The sequence below is a fragment of the Callorhinus ursinus genome, unplaced genomic scaffold (genome assembly GCF_003265705.2).
Source record: "Callorhinus ursinus isolate GAN/ISIS: 27379988/994484 unplaced genomic scaffold, GSC_fseal_2.0 scaffold42, whole genome shotgun sequence".
NCBI lineage: Eukaryota > Metazoa > Chordata > Mammalia > Carnivora > Otariidae > Callorhinus > Callorhinus ursinus.
In genome coordinates, this window is record NW_027397104.1 from 8,606,892 (window position 1) to 8,624,725 (window position 17,834).

The 17,834-nt window shown below is 40.9% G+C and overlaps 1 protein-coding gene across 2 annotated transcripts in view; it reads right to left on the reverse strand.

Moving 5' to 3' along the window:
* TEK (TEK receptor tyrosine kinase) overlaps positions 1 to 17,834 on the reverse strand; it is a 92,307-nt gene that overhangs the window by 14,069 nt on the left and 60,404 nt on the right. The window contains exons 10-15 of one of the 2 annotated variants that reach the window (XM_073881476.1): positions 13,561 to 13,722; positions 12,261 to 12,395; positions 7,349 to 7,636; positions 5,080 to 5,379; positions 3,093 to 3,247; positions 1,221 to 1,431 (exon numbers count right to left, since the gene is read on the reverse strand). In XM_073881476.1, the coding sequence (XP_073737577.1) occupies positions 1,221 to 1,431; positions 3,093 to 3,247; positions 5,080 to 5,379; positions 7,349 to 7,636; positions 12,261 to 12,395; positions 13,561 to 13,722 (1,251 nt within the window). The remainder of the gene's footprint in view (positions 1 to 1,220; positions 1,432 to 3,092; positions 3,248 to 5,079; positions 5,380 to 7,348; positions 7,637 to 12,260; positions 12,396 to 13,560; positions 13,723 to 17,834) is intronic. The other variant, XM_025852968.2, reaches the window with a different exon arrangement.

Here is a 17,834-nt window from a genome sequence, read left to right on the forward strand (position 1 = left end):
TCCCCCAAATTCCTCGTGACTAATGTAGCAAAACAGAAAAGAGACTTATGGATATTAAGCAAAATTGTGTGTGTTCGTGTGTGTGTGTGTGTGTGTGTGTGTGTTTGAAGCATACTACTATCTCTAAACACAGACACTATTTTATTTGTTTTATTTTATTTCTTTTCTGTTAACGCTGCAATAAGCAGCAATGATTTAATTAGATTTAGGGTTAATTCCAACTTTAGGCTCAATATTGCCGTCAAAAAGGAAAACCTATCAGCAACCTTACAGAGCCTGCATTGTGAAGCTAACCAACAACAGGAGTTAATGAAATTTCCTGCTCTAACACATGGCTTTTCAAGCCCTCATGCTATACAAGCAACACTGCAGCTTCATAGTCAAGCCACACATAAACTTCTCCTTCACACAAAAGAGAACACAGCCAGGACCGCCAGTGAGCTAGTCACTCTGCTTTCTCAGATGATGTTTATTAGCCAACTTGGTAAGTGGGTAGGCACCAAGCAGTCCTGAGATGAACACAACTGGAAAAGATTTAGATCTTCTGACCTTAGATCGGTAGTTTTCAAACTTGAGCATACAGAAGAATCACAGAGCACACTTGTTAAGAACACAGATTCTCGCGTGTCCCCCCAGAAATTCACGTACACTGGACCCGACAAAGGGAGAGGCCAAGCAGATGCATTTCTAACAATGTCTCCAGGAGATTTGATGCAGATAATCCATGAAGACAGTGGTTTGCAAAGTGTGGTCCCCAAACCCTCAGCGTCAGCATCACCTGTGAACTAATTAGAAATGCAAATCCTCTGGCCCTGCCCCAGACTTGCTGAATCAGAAACCAGGGTGGACCCCAACAGTCTGTTTTTAACAAGGCTTCCAGGTGATTCTGATACACACTCAATATTGAGAACCAACTGCATCAAGAGAAACAACAGCGCTACCCTAAAGTTAGAAGTGTATGACAGAGAATCTATATTCTCACATCCCAGTGAGTCAAGACATTGGCATTTAAACAGCTCATGCCTTCATATGTATGTCCCGACCCTATCACTGGCTGACCTCAAAGGAACTATCACCTGCCATTGCAGAGAACAGCTGTATTTGACATTATGCCAATTTTTTGTTTAAATAATGTAAGACCATAGCGGAAAGATTCGACAGGAAGTCAAGTTTTCTCCCCACCCTAGTGAAATGCTGACTTGATCTGGTCAAGCACTGACCTTTCATCCTCTTGATGGCAGCATCCATCCGTAACCCATCCTTCTTGATGCGTGCCTTAAGAACCTGGCCAAAATTACCCTCCCCGATCACATCTTGAAATTTGATGTCATTCCAGTCAAGCACTGGATAAATTGTAGGATCCGGGTTGTTTTTGGCCTTCCTGTTCAGGGCCAGAGTTCCTGAGTTGAACTGCACAGCTGGTTCTTCCCTCTGGAGAAATAATTTTTTCATGGTTTTGTGTCAGGATTTTTCATAATTCTAATGTGCATAAATACTCCTGGCTTGTATCCCATACCAGGTAAAACAAATTGTCTGTCTAATTCTAGAATGCAGATGGAAATAGGTTTCATCTAACAGGCTGTCTCTAGGGCTGCATGAACTAATTCCAGGCCTCAGGTGGAAGGCATGCTGCAATTGATTAGCAATGTCTTCAGAGTGCAAGGCATAGGAGAACAAGAGCAGGTATGCCACAGGATGGCACATCCCCAAGTTAGTCACACTTGAGTTTCTACTGAGCTGTGGAATGAGCAGGTATTCAGTTCTGATTTGGAAAAGAACTCAGAGATCCTGTCTGGGGCAGTAACAGGCAGTGCCTCACTAAGAGCTCTCCTTGCATTGTCTTGGCCTATTCTTGACTCTTACTCTGACTTATCCTAAACCTTAGAACCTTTCAAGCCCACTCTGCAGCAGACTCTGGCCCCAGGATGACAGAGGCTTATAGTCAAACCCAACATAGCATCACCTTTTCTCCTGAGTTTGAGAGGGTGCTGACATATCATGACAAAGCTCCAGTACACTCAGCCCCCTTGCTGGTCTTTCCTCTCCAATGACAGCCTGAGTTGAGTCAGCTCTGATATAGAGTCAGATAACAAAGCTCCCCTTATCCTCCAAGGAGGGGAATCTCAGGGATTTGTGGACATGAAGCTGCACCTCCTCTGGAATGTGTAATTGTACTCAATGTTTTATACATGGAATTGATAAATTGGGTACAAATTTATCTTACAGAGCTTGGAACCACAAACTAGATAAACGTTCAGTCTATAGCACACCAAAGAACTCAAACAGGGTGTATATTGGTCAGGTATGATTTTGTAAACCTTGGTTACTAGTCAAAATTTCTAGATGAAAGAATAAGGCAGTGCCAGGTATTATGAACTATGACGGCAGACTGATGGGTACAAAGGAATGGAGAGACACACATGTATCTGAAATTCATATATATTACATATATAATATATATGAGGGATAATAAGACTGTGGGAGAAATTAGAAGTATAAAATAGGAACGAGAAATAGGAAATGTGGGGAAAACTTGTCTAGCACAATACATCATTACCCATCACACTGAGGTCTGGTTATGCTCATGTCCTTCCTTACTGAAAGCATTCAATTCTTCATGTTGCAAGATTGGTCTCCCTGGTGACTCATCACTAGGATGACCATACATCTCATTTTGGCAGGGCAATAGTTCTGTTTTAGCCCTGGCTTCCTAAATAATTATTAAGAGCAACCTTTCCACTCTCAAAATCATTCCAGTTTGGACAACAAATTACATAGTCATGCTGTTTATCTCCCATTTCATAATGGAAGTCAAAGAGAAGATGAGACCTGCCTAAAGGAAATATTTGTCTTACAAGTAAATTTCCTGGTCCATATCTTTTTTTTTTTTTTAAGTAGGCTCCACATCCAGAGTGGAGCCCAAAGTGGGGCTTGAACTCACGACCCTGAGATTAGGACCTGAACTGAAATCAAGAGTCGATGCTCAACCAACTGAGCCACCCAGGCACCCTTCCTGGTCCACATCTTTAAAGCGAAGATTCTGCATACATGCAGACTTGTACTTATTAGCTAGTAGAAAGATGAGGCACTACCACGTTTTGGAAAGCTTGGGCCATTCTCCTTTGGACATTTGCCCTCTTCAATTGCAACATGATCAGGAAGGCCAACAGCACCGTCAGGCAGGTCATTCCCGCCGAGCCAAGGATGGCTATAAGCAGCATCTTCCCACCTCCAAGGTCCGCTGGTGCTGCGCAGAACACAGGAGAAGCAGCAGGGTTAGTTTAGGAGAAATAAGCCAAGACCATCTATGGGTGACATTGAGGTACAATGGATATGTAATGGCAGCCCTAGCTCTGCCACCTAATTGCTACGGGACCTTGAGCTCCTCATTTATATGTTCTGAAACTCAGTGGAGAGGAGTCTGACTCACAGGGTTGTTATAAGACCTAAAAAAAAAAAAAAAAAAAGGAAAAGTGCTAATTATTAGTTGTTACCATTTGTCCCACTTTTACTTCCAAGTAGAGGCCAAAGCAGCAACACATTATCAAGTAGCAGGGAGAATGACTAACTAGATATAGGACTTTGGGAAAGTGGCTAAACCGCCCTGCACAATTTCCCCACCTAGGAAAGTTCTCAAGTTCTAAGATGCTGAGCTTAGAGTCTATAAGATTTTTTTTTTCTTGTTTAAAAAGCTGATGGAGAAAACCTGAGAATACCATTGACAGAATGAAGTAAAGGAGGAGGGGAAGGAGGGAAAGACAGAAGAGGAAAACCATTAAATTTAGGGCTCAAGTCAAAATGAACTATTAAAGATTATGGTCTAATCCATTTCTTTCCCTAATTTAAACTCAAAACTAAATGCAATATATTTTTATGAAAAACAGTACTTAGAGCATGACCCCATCTTCTTACAAGAATTGTTTTGTGATTATCTCTCTTTCCTTCCTTCTTTCTCTAAGCATGGGTACATAAAGACACATCTGGAACAGAATGGTGAGGATTTTGTTGTTTTGTTATGCCTTGTTTTTAATTTTTCTATTTGTATTTTATGTATAGCTTGGATTTAGGGCCTGTATACATTTTACCAAAACACAAATAATTGTAAAAATAAGGTATTTATTAAGGGTGTCAACTGAAAACTCCAACTCTCTATAATTGGCAGACTCATCATTCCTTGGACATTTCAAAAATATTCCAAAGAATCGGCCCTGAAAATATAGCATGTTTCATTTTATTTCTTAAGCCCTAGGTAGCCCTTGAAAGCCAAGAAGTTTTTACTACTATAAGATTTTCTGTAAAAATAAACTCTAGCCCAGATTATGAATCTGCAAAACATTCCATCTAATGTCACACATTGCAGAGGGCTGGCAGGTGCCCCTGCAGACAGACTTCAAAGGGAAGGTGCTCCAGGAGCTGCAGTCCCACCCATCCTGGTCCCTTGTTCACTTAACTACATTTGACTGGTATTATCAGTCACAAACACTGGGCATCGTGTGCTTGGCACTCTGAGGGACCTACATCTATCTCAAAAAGCTTACTCTCACTGGAGTGGGGGTTAGTGGTGGACATGGAGACATCATAACTTGGATCCAAAAAGTAAAAAACAAACAAATAAACAAAAAACAAAACAAAACAAAAAAACGGGAAAAACAAAAACAACAATTTAGAATTGCATGGTGTCATCCAAGCTAAAAGAGGAGTTCATTTGAGAAAGAATGGAGTTGGTTCTTGGAGCCTCCCACTGAAGCACCCTCATAGGCCTGCCTTCACTAAGCAGGTTCTACATTCTTTTTCCATGGAATCGAATTCACATTCCTCAGAGCTTCCATTGCTTAATGGGGAGTGCAGACTAAATGGGCTAATTTAGTCTAAGACTTAACAAAAGAAAATGGATCAACATGGTATCCCTCTCAGGGGCATTTTCATTTTAAGAACCTATTTGAGATGGTGAAGCCTATGTAGACAAATGAATTATGTCACATGACATACACATGAGGTAAATATCTTAATTAAGATAGTGGGGCTTTTCTGATACTCTCCAGAAATAATCCTAAGTAAATACCTGTCCACTCTACCAACCTTGAGATTTAGAAAGGGTCATCAGTTCATGAGAAATGGTTGGGTTGCTTGACCCTATGTTGTTCTCTGCAAAAATGTCCACCTGGTAAGCTGTTTCAGGCTCTAGGCCCTTGAGCTGATACTGGGTAATGGTGGTATTCTTTATCTTCACATCAATGTGCTGGTCTTCGTTCTTGCCCTGAACCTTGTAACGGATGATAATAGAAGAAATAGAATAGCCATCCAAGATTGTCCAAGAGATCATGGCTGAGGAGTCTGTGATGTTAGAAATCTTGATATTTTCTGGTTGAGGAGGGAGAACTAGAAATTAAAAAAAAAATTCACTTAAGTTACACTACCATCTCTTAGATTATTATGCTTTTAAGGGATACTTACTGTCAGCTCATAAACCAAGAATGGCAAATAAGTGTTTTCTTGGGTTGTGATTCCAATCAATTGGAAGTGGACTCCATGCATACTTGACAAAATGGCACAAGACAGGAAAATGACAACACATATATTATCACATATTTTCTCACCCTTGCATTAAATTAAGACATCAAATTGTTACAACCAGTAGAAATTGGGCAAAGTGTACCAACAAATTCATCAAAAAGCAGAAATCCCACTGTTCAAGAAAAGATACTCAATATCGCTAGTTATCAAGAAAATGAAAATTGAAATAACAATGGGGTACAATTTTTTACCTTTGAGATTATGAAAAATAAAAAGGTGTCCAACATCAAGTGATATAGATATAGGGAAAGGATATATGTACAGAGATTGATATAGGGAAAATGGTACTCTCATATACTCCTGAACATCGTACACATTGAACGAGAAACATTGCCTATCAGTTCTACTTCTGGACATATTCCCTAGGAAAACTCTCACACCTACGCACCTGGAGACATTGCATAAGGATGGTCATTGCATTTTTGTTTGGGATAGTTAAAAAAAAAAATCAAATGTCATTTTGTTTGGGATAGTTAAAAAAAAAAATGTCCACCTTAAAGGGAATGGATAAATAAGATGATATAGTCATAACATAGAATATTATGCAGAAGTTAAAAAAGTGTATGTCAGAACTAAACAATGAACATGGGTAAGATAGGAATCATAGTGTTTATTCCAAAAAGCAAGAATGGTATGTATGCATATGTGCACTTGTGGATGAATCTAACACACTGAGCCAATTCAACCTTGAATGGAAGGATACACAGCAAACTCATAATGGGGTTGTCTCTGGGGAGCCAGCCATAGAATGAGAGTAGGGATGACGGTCCAAGGGGCTTGTGATCTGTATTGTGTTTTTACTTCCACAAATCAACAAAAGGGCTGAAAATAAATATGACAAAATATTAACAGTTGTTAATTCTGGGTAGTAGGAATGTGGGTGTTTGTTGTATTGTTCTCTGCACTATTCTGTAATTTTTAAATTTCATAGAATTTTTAAAAAGTGATGAAGAATCCCTGAACGCTGACATAGCAGGTGAGACTTCCACATGTCACTGATACAAGAGAGTGGCTGAAGGAACACGGAGCCATTTTCTACACCTGGTATTGAGCAAGTGGAGATGTAGCTGCAGAAGAGAGCCTGAGACATCAGGTGTTGGCAAGGGACCCCGTGATCCTAACCTAAGCAGTAGTCAGTGTGGCCAAGACATATTTTATCTTTCCAAGGACTCCAAAATACACAGACACAGTTCTAATGCAGTGAATCTAAACAGAACTCTTTGCTTAATGATGAAAAACTTTCAATACTACCAAGAAACCCAAGAAGTTCCAACTACTTTTAAATGACCAATCTGAAATAGAGAAAAGCCTGAGTTGCAGAATATTCTGAAAGAAAAAAGGTTTTATTGCTCTCAAATATATTTTATAACCCTAAGAATTATCTACTATGAAGATTTTCAAGCAGAGTCATTTAGCTTTTAAGATTAGGAAAGACCTATCTAATTAGTCAGCATCTGGGGGGCTGAAGAAACAGAACAATCTTGAAAACTGTCCTATAACAAATTAAACATACCCCAGAAAACCTTATTCATGTTATTAATTTACTTAATAAATAACTGCATACCAAGGAAAGGTAAATTTTAGCACAGTCCTGCCTTTCTTACATATTACAGGTTCTTTAAACGGTTTGGTGTGTTGGGGTGGGGGCACTAATTAGCTTCCATCCTTAACCGCCTTTTATGATGTCTAGCAGTCTTGACTTGATGGCAGCTAAGTCCAAGCAGCAGTAGTCAAATGTCATTCAGGCAAGGTTGGGGCCATGTGAGTTACTTACTGTCGCTAAGGGTCCAAGCGATGAGATCTTCACTCCATTCCCCCTGGGCCTTGGTGTTGACTCTGGCTCGGACTATGTACTGCTCCCTGGGGTGTAAATTGTTAAGTAGCACTGAAGTCAGGTTGCCTGGAACTTTGATATTCTGCTGGTCACTATTCATTTGCACAGACCTTCTCTCCACTTCAACATAGAAATCATCTTCTGAGCTTGGAAATATTGGTTGCCAGGTCAAATTTAGAGTGGTCTGACTTTTTGGTAGGAGAATGAGACCTCTTGGAGGAGGCAGACCTGGGAGAAATCAGAAAGATCATGTTTTTTTTTTTTAAAGATATTTTTAAGTGAGCTCTATACCCACTGTGGGACTTGAACTCACAATCCCAAGGTCAAGAGTCACATGCTCTACCAACTGTACCAGCGAGGTGCCCCTAGATCATGATTTTTGCATTGGGTGAAGCACAACAGCCCCAAAGGGCAGCTTTACAGAAGAACCTTGGCTTCTAGAATAATAGACAACTTCACAGACCATCAAAAAAACACAAGCTAACAGCCATGTCATACTTTTTTTTCTATCAAAATTGCAAATATTTATAACAATTCTAATTTGTAGTTTGAGTAACTATAGTAGAGGAACTCCTTTAGAGAACAACTTGGAAGTATTTTTCAAGAACCCTAGAAATGAACGTCTGCTTTGGCCCTGACTGCACCAGGGATTTATGCTGAAGAAATAATCCAGAGGCAGAGAAAAACCAAAGTGCATGAAGACATTCATTATGGCATTATTTAATAATAGCAAACAATCAGAAGAAACCTAAACGCTCAAAATAGGAAAGTGCTTTAATAAATTATGATATAACCATCCAATGGATTAAAATAGATCTTTGGGAGTAGTATGGGAGGCCAAAAAAAATATTTCTAATGCATGAGAAAAAACTCTAGTTGCAATTTGGTAAAAGTCATGGCTACAATTGCTGAAGGGTAGGGAGGAAACTGATAAAACAGTGGATTTTCCAAGGTTGTGGGATAGGAGGGGTTGGTAACTATCCAGTGTTTTAGTTACGATTCTGAGCAATATATTTTTTTTAAAGATTTTATTTATTTATTTGAGAGAGAGAGAATGAGAGAGAGAGAGAGAGCACGAGAGGGAAGAGGGTCAGAGGGAGAAGCAGACTCCCTGCCGAGCAGGGAGCCCGATGCGGGACTCGATCCCGGGACTCCAGGATCATGACCTGAGCCGAAGGCAGTCGCTTAACCAACTGAGCCACCCAGGCGCCCTCTGAGCAATATATTTTAACGCAATTTCAGGGTTACTTCCCTGTAGCAAGAATTTCAAGCCCTGGAACAGCTGTGGTGGCAGGGCCTGGGGTCGCCCTGCTCTGATCACAGCAAGGTGCTGGCTATGACCACACCTGCCCTGGCCAAGAACCTGGGCTACCAGACAGGCACCTGAATGCAAACAACATGGGTTTTGAAATGAAAGAGATAGGAGCCTGCCTAGTTTTGAGGCCTTGAGAAAATTCATAAGCTCTCCAAGTTCACATGTAACACAAAATGGAAATAATTATCTTTCAGACTCAAGAGAAGCACATGAGATAATGGATGTGAAAATAGAAGGAGTCAGGGACTCTTACATAACCTACTTTCCCTCCTTCCTTCGTTCCTTCCTCCCTCCCTTCTCCCTTCCTGTCTTATCTTGCGTCAATGGGCACAGAAGGACTCTGTATTTTCAGTTATAATTGTAAATTGACTTTTCACTTCCAGATATTTCAAAACATATATTTCAAAACATAGAATAGGGATCCTCTAACTCATGCATTCTCAGTGGGGACACTATTGCCCCTAAAGGGGGCAAAAACTGGTTCGTGGGATACGGGAACATTTTAGATATTACAATTGCTTATGTAGGGCCACAGTTTATAAATATATCTATGGTATTAAAATTCATGGCAGGGGAGACATTAGGACAAAAGAGACATTTTGTCCTAAGGACACAGGTACCTAAAGGGGGCAGTAATTGAAGGAGGAGGAAGGTGAGGGCGGGGAGAGAGGGGAAGAGGGAGAAAAGGTTGGAAAACTGCTCTTTTCGGTCAGAAGTGAGAGAAAGGGTCTGTTTCCATACACCAAGCCAGTGACTCCCACCGGCCAGTTCTGACCCGTGTTACCCTAGGGAGAACCAGCGGTCAGGTCTCACAATTTGCTTGGCATTATGCTAAAGAAATAATTAGTCTCTGTAGCCTTTGTAAATAAAATCATCATTTTAACTATTTAATATTAATACATGTATTACTCTAAATAACTATTATTCTCTATAACCTTTACAAGTTGAAAGAGGTGATGATAACTCCTTTTGCTTATCTCTGAAGTTTAAGTTCCAAAAGAAGGCGCCCAGAGGAGGCAGGCAAACTTCTAATGACAAAGCAGAACAGAGTTGATGTTTTGGAGCACAGATGCAAATCTCCTAAGCCTAGGCCTGGTACAGAAGAGTCACTCGATAAATGGTCATTTCCCTTTTCCTTTCCTTCAGGAACATGACTTACCCTTCACCCCTCCCTACCTGCCCTCTTTCTGCCTGTGTTCAGAGTGGGATCTCTTCCCTCCGCTCCTGGCCTCCTGGTCTTCACCATTAAATCAACATACTTATAAATAGTGCAACTGCCAGATGAATTAAAAAACAAACATCAGCAAAATTCAAATGATGGGAAAAGAAGAACCTTCAAGAATTCCCTCCCACCGGGGCACCTGGATGGCTTAGTCGTTAAGCATCTGCATTCAGCTCAGGTCATGGTCCCAGGGTCCTGGGATCAAGCCCCACATCGGGCTCTCTGCTCAGCGGGGAGCCTGCTTCTCCCTCTCCCACTCCCCCTGCTTGTGTTCCCTCTCTCTCTGTGTCTCTCTGTCAAAATAAATAAAATTAAAAAAAAAAAAATTCCCTCCCTACCTACCCCTGAGAACTGCTTTGAAATATTCCAAGAGACTTCTAAATACATCCTGGCTGGAACATACTCTGAGTACTGAAGACAGTATCGTGTGGGTCTGTGAAGTGTTTTATGATCTGTTCCATAAATACTTTCCATCTGAGTCAGAGTATGACCTTCGCCTTGGATTCATCAACACTGGCCAGAGAGAGAATTAACTACCATTTGCCTTTTAGCAGCAACCTGACCACAGAGCAGAGACCCCTTTGATCTCTTCGTCTTCTAACTTATATAGAGTTTCTGGTGTTATTTTTTGTATTTGCTACCTGGTGAGGTCCCAGGAAACCATCCCTTATTTGTACACTGCTTCTCCAAGGACCAGAGTAGCTCTTGAGTTCCATTTGGTTCTTAAAGGATGCTGCTGGTGAGATGGAAATTTGGAGGTGGGGGGGGGCACGAAGGGGGGAGTCTCTGTTAGGGATGCAACTCCCCTGCGGGAGAGCACACTCATTCTGGATCCTTCTGCCTTTATGAAGTAGACTAAAAACAGGAAAATTTACCAATTCGGATAAAGAAATGGTATCTTTGGGATCCTAGGTAAAATAATAATAATAATTGGAGAAATAAAAGGATGTGAACTCTGAAGATCAATGTATGAACCACTCTGAGATGCTACTTGTCAATCTATAAAATGGGGAAGATAATTCTTACCCTTTAAGGTTATATGAATGAAATATATGTGAACTTCAAACTATACAGGGCTGACCACAGACAGTAACAAATGATAAGACACAGTGAACACTAGAAAAGCAAACTTTACAAGGGATCACTCCCTTGTTTCAGAGAGGGGTACCTGGGTAGCAGAAAGCTGGAGCCTAGGTTAGTGTCAAGGAAACTTCACAAATTCAAGGGACCCTCAACTAACACAATAGAAGGGCAATCGATACTAACATTGATCAATCAAATATCGCTACATATATTACTTAGAATGTATGGATCAAGGATCAACAACATCAAGTACAACTTGCCAGCTTCTTAGAGCTGCAGAATCATGAGCCCAACCCTGACCCCAAACCTACTGAATTAGAAACTCGGGGTGGGGGTCAGAAATCTGTTTTAACGAGCTCTCCAGGTAATTCTTATGAATACTAATGTTTGAGAACCACTGATTTAGAAACATGGAGGCATATATCCAATAAGAAGTAGCTTAAGGGGGACGCCTGGGTGGCTCAGTTGGTTAAGCATCTGCCTTCAGCTCAGGTCATGATCCCAGGGTCCTGGGATTGAGCCCCGCGTTGGGCTCCCTGCTCAGTGGGGAGCCTGCTCCTCTCTCTTTCTCTGCCACTCCCCCTGCTTGTGCAGGAGTGCGTGCTCTCTCTGACAAATAAATAAATAATCTTAAAAAAAAAAAAAAAGAAGTAGCTTAAGGAGGTAAATCGGGCTGCCTATAGGAGGCAGCTTGGGGGGTGGGGAGGTGGAACAGGGGTCTGCTGTTCTTCAGATAAAAGCTTCTCATCCTATTTGATGTTTTAACTCTGTGCACGAATTACTTTGGAAAATGAGAAATTAGTTTTAAAAATAAATAAACTGGGATTTCTGAAGTACGTATGTGCCAAGAGTCTGGCTTAGGCCCTTAAGATGGAAACAGGAAGCTGTTGGTAAAACTCAGGAGCCAAGCAGTTGCTGCTAAGTAAATCCCAACTCCTAAGGGATGGCCCTGACTTCCTGAAGGCTCATCTGCTTCCTCCTCTGTCCCCGTACTGCCGCAGACACCCTCCCCCAGGGACATAGACCAGGAGTGCAGCCCAAAGAAAAGAACTATTTGGCTCCAAGCTGCCCACCTTCCTGTCACTTTCCCACCCATTCAAAAGCAAACTCCTTCCCCCTGCACCCCCACCCACCCACTCGCCCACCACCACCCTTCCTGGTCTTCCTTCCTTTTTCCCCGTCCTCCCCCCTCCCACCCAGTGCAGGAAGAAATGCTGTTTGCTTCCACTGACCGATAGAAGCAGTTGTGAACCGTCTCACGGGTCCCGGATGCCCTTCCCCACCCTCTCCACGCCGGACCAGCTGCACGCAGAGCTCGTATTCTGTGCGAGGTTCCAAATAGCTGAGTGTAACAATCTCACTTGTCACTGCAAAGAGGGAAAGTCCAGGAAACTTAAGTTGGCATTCTTGTACATTGTTTAAAGTGGAATGCTGTTATTGTGATGTGAACTAGTGTTTGGTTTTTCAAAAATACAATGTCTAAGGGAAACAGGCAATCCCCCGCTTCAGGGCCTCACCATTCCTAACACAAGGAAAATGAGGCTTTTTTAAGGAAGTTTCCAGGTTACTATGTACAAACTAATGCAAGTCTCTCTGAGCCACTTAATCACGTCTGCTCTAGGGCTTTTGTCTTTTCATTTGTACAGTAAAACCACACAAATCTTCAACCATATGGAATAACAATTAGATTTAAGGGGGGGTGGGGAATCTCAATTAAAATAATGTAATTTAATTGCCACCGTTTTTAAATACATAGTGATTGCAATCAGGCTATCAACAGAAGAGATTCTTTGAGGGTTTGCTTACAAAGACCAGAGAGCACATTTGTAATAGTCATACCATTTACAAATGGAGGGCTCTGAAGTCACTGAAAATAGATCTCCTAAACAAATAGTATATGCATCTTTTCTCCTTAGCTATTTGCTTTAGCCAGGCTCTGTTCTCTGCAGGTATTGCAAAAGTACCGCCTTACCATATGATAAATTTGCAGCTGGTAAGAAAAAAAACTGGGCTGTGTTCAAGAGTTCTTAGAACATTTTGTGGATGTCCGCTTGCAGAAAGTGATGATGGATTATTACCACCTTATGAAAAAAAGCTGCTTTTTAATAAAACCTAGCCTTTGACATTGTCAACAGCAACTTAGCATATCAGTCTTATGTCACTAGGATTCTGAATTTTGGCTGAGTCTACAATAGAATGTGAAGGGCTCGGTAACAGTGCCATGACTTAATTCCACATATCCAGGTCAGCTGGGTTAATACTAAACTAAAACCTTTTGTTCTCCTTTTTGTAACTTCCTCAATTATCTACATAACAATGCATAGAGGGCCCTTTTTAGGAAATCACGGGCATAGTGAGACTAAAGAATTGGTAGGTAATTAACTCTGAAATGGAATCCTTGGCTACAGCCACTACTACCCTGGGGCAGAGGAATGAGAGTGGGAGAGAGGATTTCTCTATTTCTATATGTGAGGAATTTTTTTTCTCCTGGTGCCACTTCTTTAGCTGGAGTCTTTCCTGTTCAAACCTTACCTTGAATATGCCGCCAAGCTTCATAATGATTAACAGGTTTGTATAGAAGCTTCTTGGATTTGATCGGTCCATCCCCAAAGTAAGGCTCAGAACTGATGTTGATGACAGCAAAATTATGTCCAGTGTCGATCACGTTTGGGGCATTCAGGGGCTTTGGAAGAACTAAACAAAATTTTCAACAATCAGATTAGTCTCGAGTTTGATTATCGTACTTTGGTGAGGATAGAGGAGGGGTAACCTTACATTTCCAACAAAACCCTCTAGAGGCAGGTACATAGGGAAACACTGGTTAACAGCAGATGGAACAAAAGACAGGGAACGGAGTCTGACACCTGACAGACTGTGACAACTGAGTAAACCCTATGATAGCTCTGTGGTTTCTCAGGGCCATAAGCTTCCCGTTGTTGCTCAAGCCCATGGCGCCCACGCACACAGACCCAGTTAGCCTGCAAATGACAAAGAATGACTCCTCTACTGGGGGTGCTAGAGTACTCCTCATACATCTTGATCATGAAGTATTTGTAAGAGAAAAATTGGACTGCGCCTGTGCTTAGTAGCTGCCACAAAGCATGCGTAATGATATTCAGAGTTTTTAGAAGTTCCCGTCTATTCCCAGAACCTTTCATGACTATATCACCCACTCATTATGACCACCTATAAACAGCAGAACTCCCCTACGTCTACCCAGGGCAGCTCAGATCCTGTATCTGAGTGTACCTGCACTCTGCCCATCCCCTTTCAGTGTGTACTTTGGCTTTGCAATAAAACTTCTTCTGCTATACTCTGACTCCTTGAATTCTTTCTCATGAGGAAGTCAAGGACGTGGCACTGGCTGGTGGTTGAGGTGTCAGGGCTCGAGAACTACCCATCTCCCGTATCACTCAGTTCTCTGTTCAGATTCAATGCAGTTGCCTGCACTGTGATCGCCTGGCTTTGTTCTTGCCCCTCTAACCCACTATCCACAAAGTACTTCTTAAAATACGATCACTCCTCTGCTCAAGACCTTACCATGGATTCCCATCATGTTTAGAATAAAATCTAAAATTCATAACATGACCTGTCAGGCCTTGCACGATTGAGCCCCTGCCTCCTCTTCCCCTCACCCAATAACCTCCAGTGCCACTGACCTTTCTTTTTATTTTATTGTGTATTTATTTTTTTTAATTTTAATTTAAATTCAATAAGCCAACATAGAGTACATCATTACTTTCGGATGTAGTGTTCAATGATTCATCAGTTGCAGTGCTCATCACATCACGTGCCTCCTTAATGCCCATCACCCAGCCCCTGAACTTTCAATTTCTCCAACAATGCAACAAGCTCCTTTCTGTTTCAGGTTCTTTGTAAATGTTGTTCTCCTGAAAGCAATGCACCAGACCTCCCACCATTCTCTGTTACCTCTTAACTGATCATTCAGCAATCAGCTCTGATGTGATTTCTTCACAGAGGCTATACCCCCCAGTTAGGCTTCAAAGAACTTAATCTTTTCCTCCATTGCAATTTTCAGAATTTATTAGTCTTAGAGATTTTGTGTGAACATTTAATATTGTTCTTCCTCTAGACCATGCATGTTCTCTCTATCTTTTCCTTTCTTTCCTTGCTTTCTTCCTTCCTTTCTTTTTTTGGCTTAGAGCAACACAAATTTATTCTTACAGTTCCAGAGGTCAGAAGTCAGACATGGGTCTCACTGGGCTAAGATCAAGGTGTTAGTAGGGCTGTAAGGGAGCTCAAAGGGAGACTCTGTTTCCTTGTTCTTTCCAACATCTAGAAACCACCTGCATTCCTTGGCTTGTGGCCCCTTCCTCCATCTTTAAAGTCAACAACATCGTGTATCTTGAACCCTTCTTCCACTGTGATCGCTTTCTGATGATAGGTAGGTAAAATTCTCTGCTTTTAAGGACTCATCTGATTAGAGTGGGTCCACCCAGATAATCCAGAATAATCTCCCCATGTCAAAGACCATGATTCTTTTTTTTTTTTTAAAGATTTTATTTATTTATTTGAGAGAGAGAATGAGAGAGAGAGAGAGCACATGAGAGGGGGGAGGGTCAGAGGGAGAAGCAGACTCCCTGCTGAGCAGGGAGCCCGATGTGGGACTCAATCCTGGGACTCCAGGATCATGACCTGAGCCGAAGGCAGTCGCTTAACCAACTGAGCCACCCAGGCGCCCAAAGACCATGTATTCTTAATAGGATAAAATAACACCCCCATGTAGGTTAAAATTAATTCTTGCAGGATTGAAAAAGCCTCCGATATTACAATGGCCTTCCAAAGAGCCACAGTACATAAACAGATAGGCAGTACATTCATGATATTAACATTTTATGGTGAGGGGAGGAGAGTTTGGGAATAAATTTCTAAAGGGGTTCCTTGGTGAGGTGATAATGATCGAAATGTGGTAAAACACTGCAATGGACTCTAAATTCCATTAGGTAAAAGACCATGTAGGTTTACAGGTGCTGTATAAGTGTTGGTCAATTGAATTTCTAGTGAGTTCTATAGCTCCATCAGCCCATCCTTCTTAAAAATGCATACCTGTTTTTTTTTTTTTTTCTCCCCAAGGAGTATGCTACATAACATAGAATCTTTCAGATTCTGCCAGTGTTTTTACTTTAGGGCAGTTCCTGAGAAGAGTGCACTTCTGTGAGTAAATTCATTTGTTAAGTCACGCTTCCCTTGTATGATCAAATAAGACCACCTGTTTGCTTAAAACAGCAAATACTTATTTTATTGTAGCTATTAATGCCAGGATCTTGTAAAAATGATACTTTTGTAAGCATGAAACAAACTGCTCCAAAAGCTTCCTCTTAGTAATTTATCATTTTATTTGTTGTCTTTTAGTAATTTGTATTGAGATATACATATTATAAAGTGCAAAAATCTTAAGTGCATTTAGCTTGAGGGACTTTACCTGTGCACAAACCCATGTAACCATTACCCAGATTGAGACAGGGAACGTTTCCAGCCCCCTGGAAATCACCCTTGTGCCCCTTCTCTGTCAATGGGGAAATATTATCCTGGCTTTTGTCACTATCATTTAGTTTTGCCTGATCTCTAACTTTGTATAGATGGAATCATAAAGCATGTATTTTCGTGTGCTATTATGTCTACGATATCCATACTATTGCAGGAATTCTCTCTTATTGCTCTTTAATATTGACTGTATGATGTTACAGGCTGAACTGTGTTACCCCAAAATTCTTATGTGGAAGTCTTAATCCCCTGTACCTCAGAAGGTAACTCTATTTGGAGAGAGGGTCTTTAAGACGGTAATGAAGTCAAAATGAGGTCATTAGGGTGGTTCCTAATCCAAGGCAACTATTGTCCTTATAAGAAGATTAAATTAGGACACACAATGGGAAAATCGTGTGAAAGTACGGGGAAAAGACAGCCATTTATGAGCCAAGGAGTGAGGCCTCAGGAGAAATCAACTCTGCTGACACTTTGATCACTTATCTAGCCTCCAGAACGTGAGAAAATAAATTTCTGTTGTTTAAGCCACCTCGTCTGTGGAAATTTGTATGGCATCCCTAGCAACCCATTAGGTATGAATACACAATTTATGTATCCCTTATAATGTGGATGGATAATTGGGTTAATTTTAGTTTGGGGCTATTATGAATAAAACTGCTCTGAACATTTAAGACATCTTTTTGAACTTATACACTCATTTCTTTTGAGCTTATACTTAAGAGAATTGCCAGGTCATAGGTATGTGTATGCTTAACTTTAGCATATATTTTCAGTTTTCCAAAGGGGGGTTGTACCAACTTGTATTCTGGTAGTAAAGTCTTGCATCTTTTTTTTTTTTTAATACTATGATTAAAGATATTGATTAATTTACCTAATGGCGATTTTGATTTTATATCTATCAGTAAATATGACATGAAGAGGTATCAATTACTTAGTATTACAGATGCTTCTATGCGTTGATGTTGTGTGCTGTGTCTTCCACTAAAAAATAAAAATTAGAACCACTGACTCTTCTGAATCTTAGCAACATGGTTTATTTTTGACTTATTTATTTTCCATGGGCAGCAAACATTCCAAGAAGCTTAAAAATACAGTAATTTGTCTTGTCTGCATATCATTTCCTTCCTTTCAAGAACATGCAAGATATAAGAAATTGTTTTCATCATGTGAATGTTCTACTGAATAAAAGAGATCAGGGCTTTTTCCAGTAATTCCAAAAAATACTAAAGATTCTGTGGCAGTTTATGTGGATGCTCAGGGTAGAGAATCCCAGTCTACAAGGCTGTATTTAGGCTAATGTT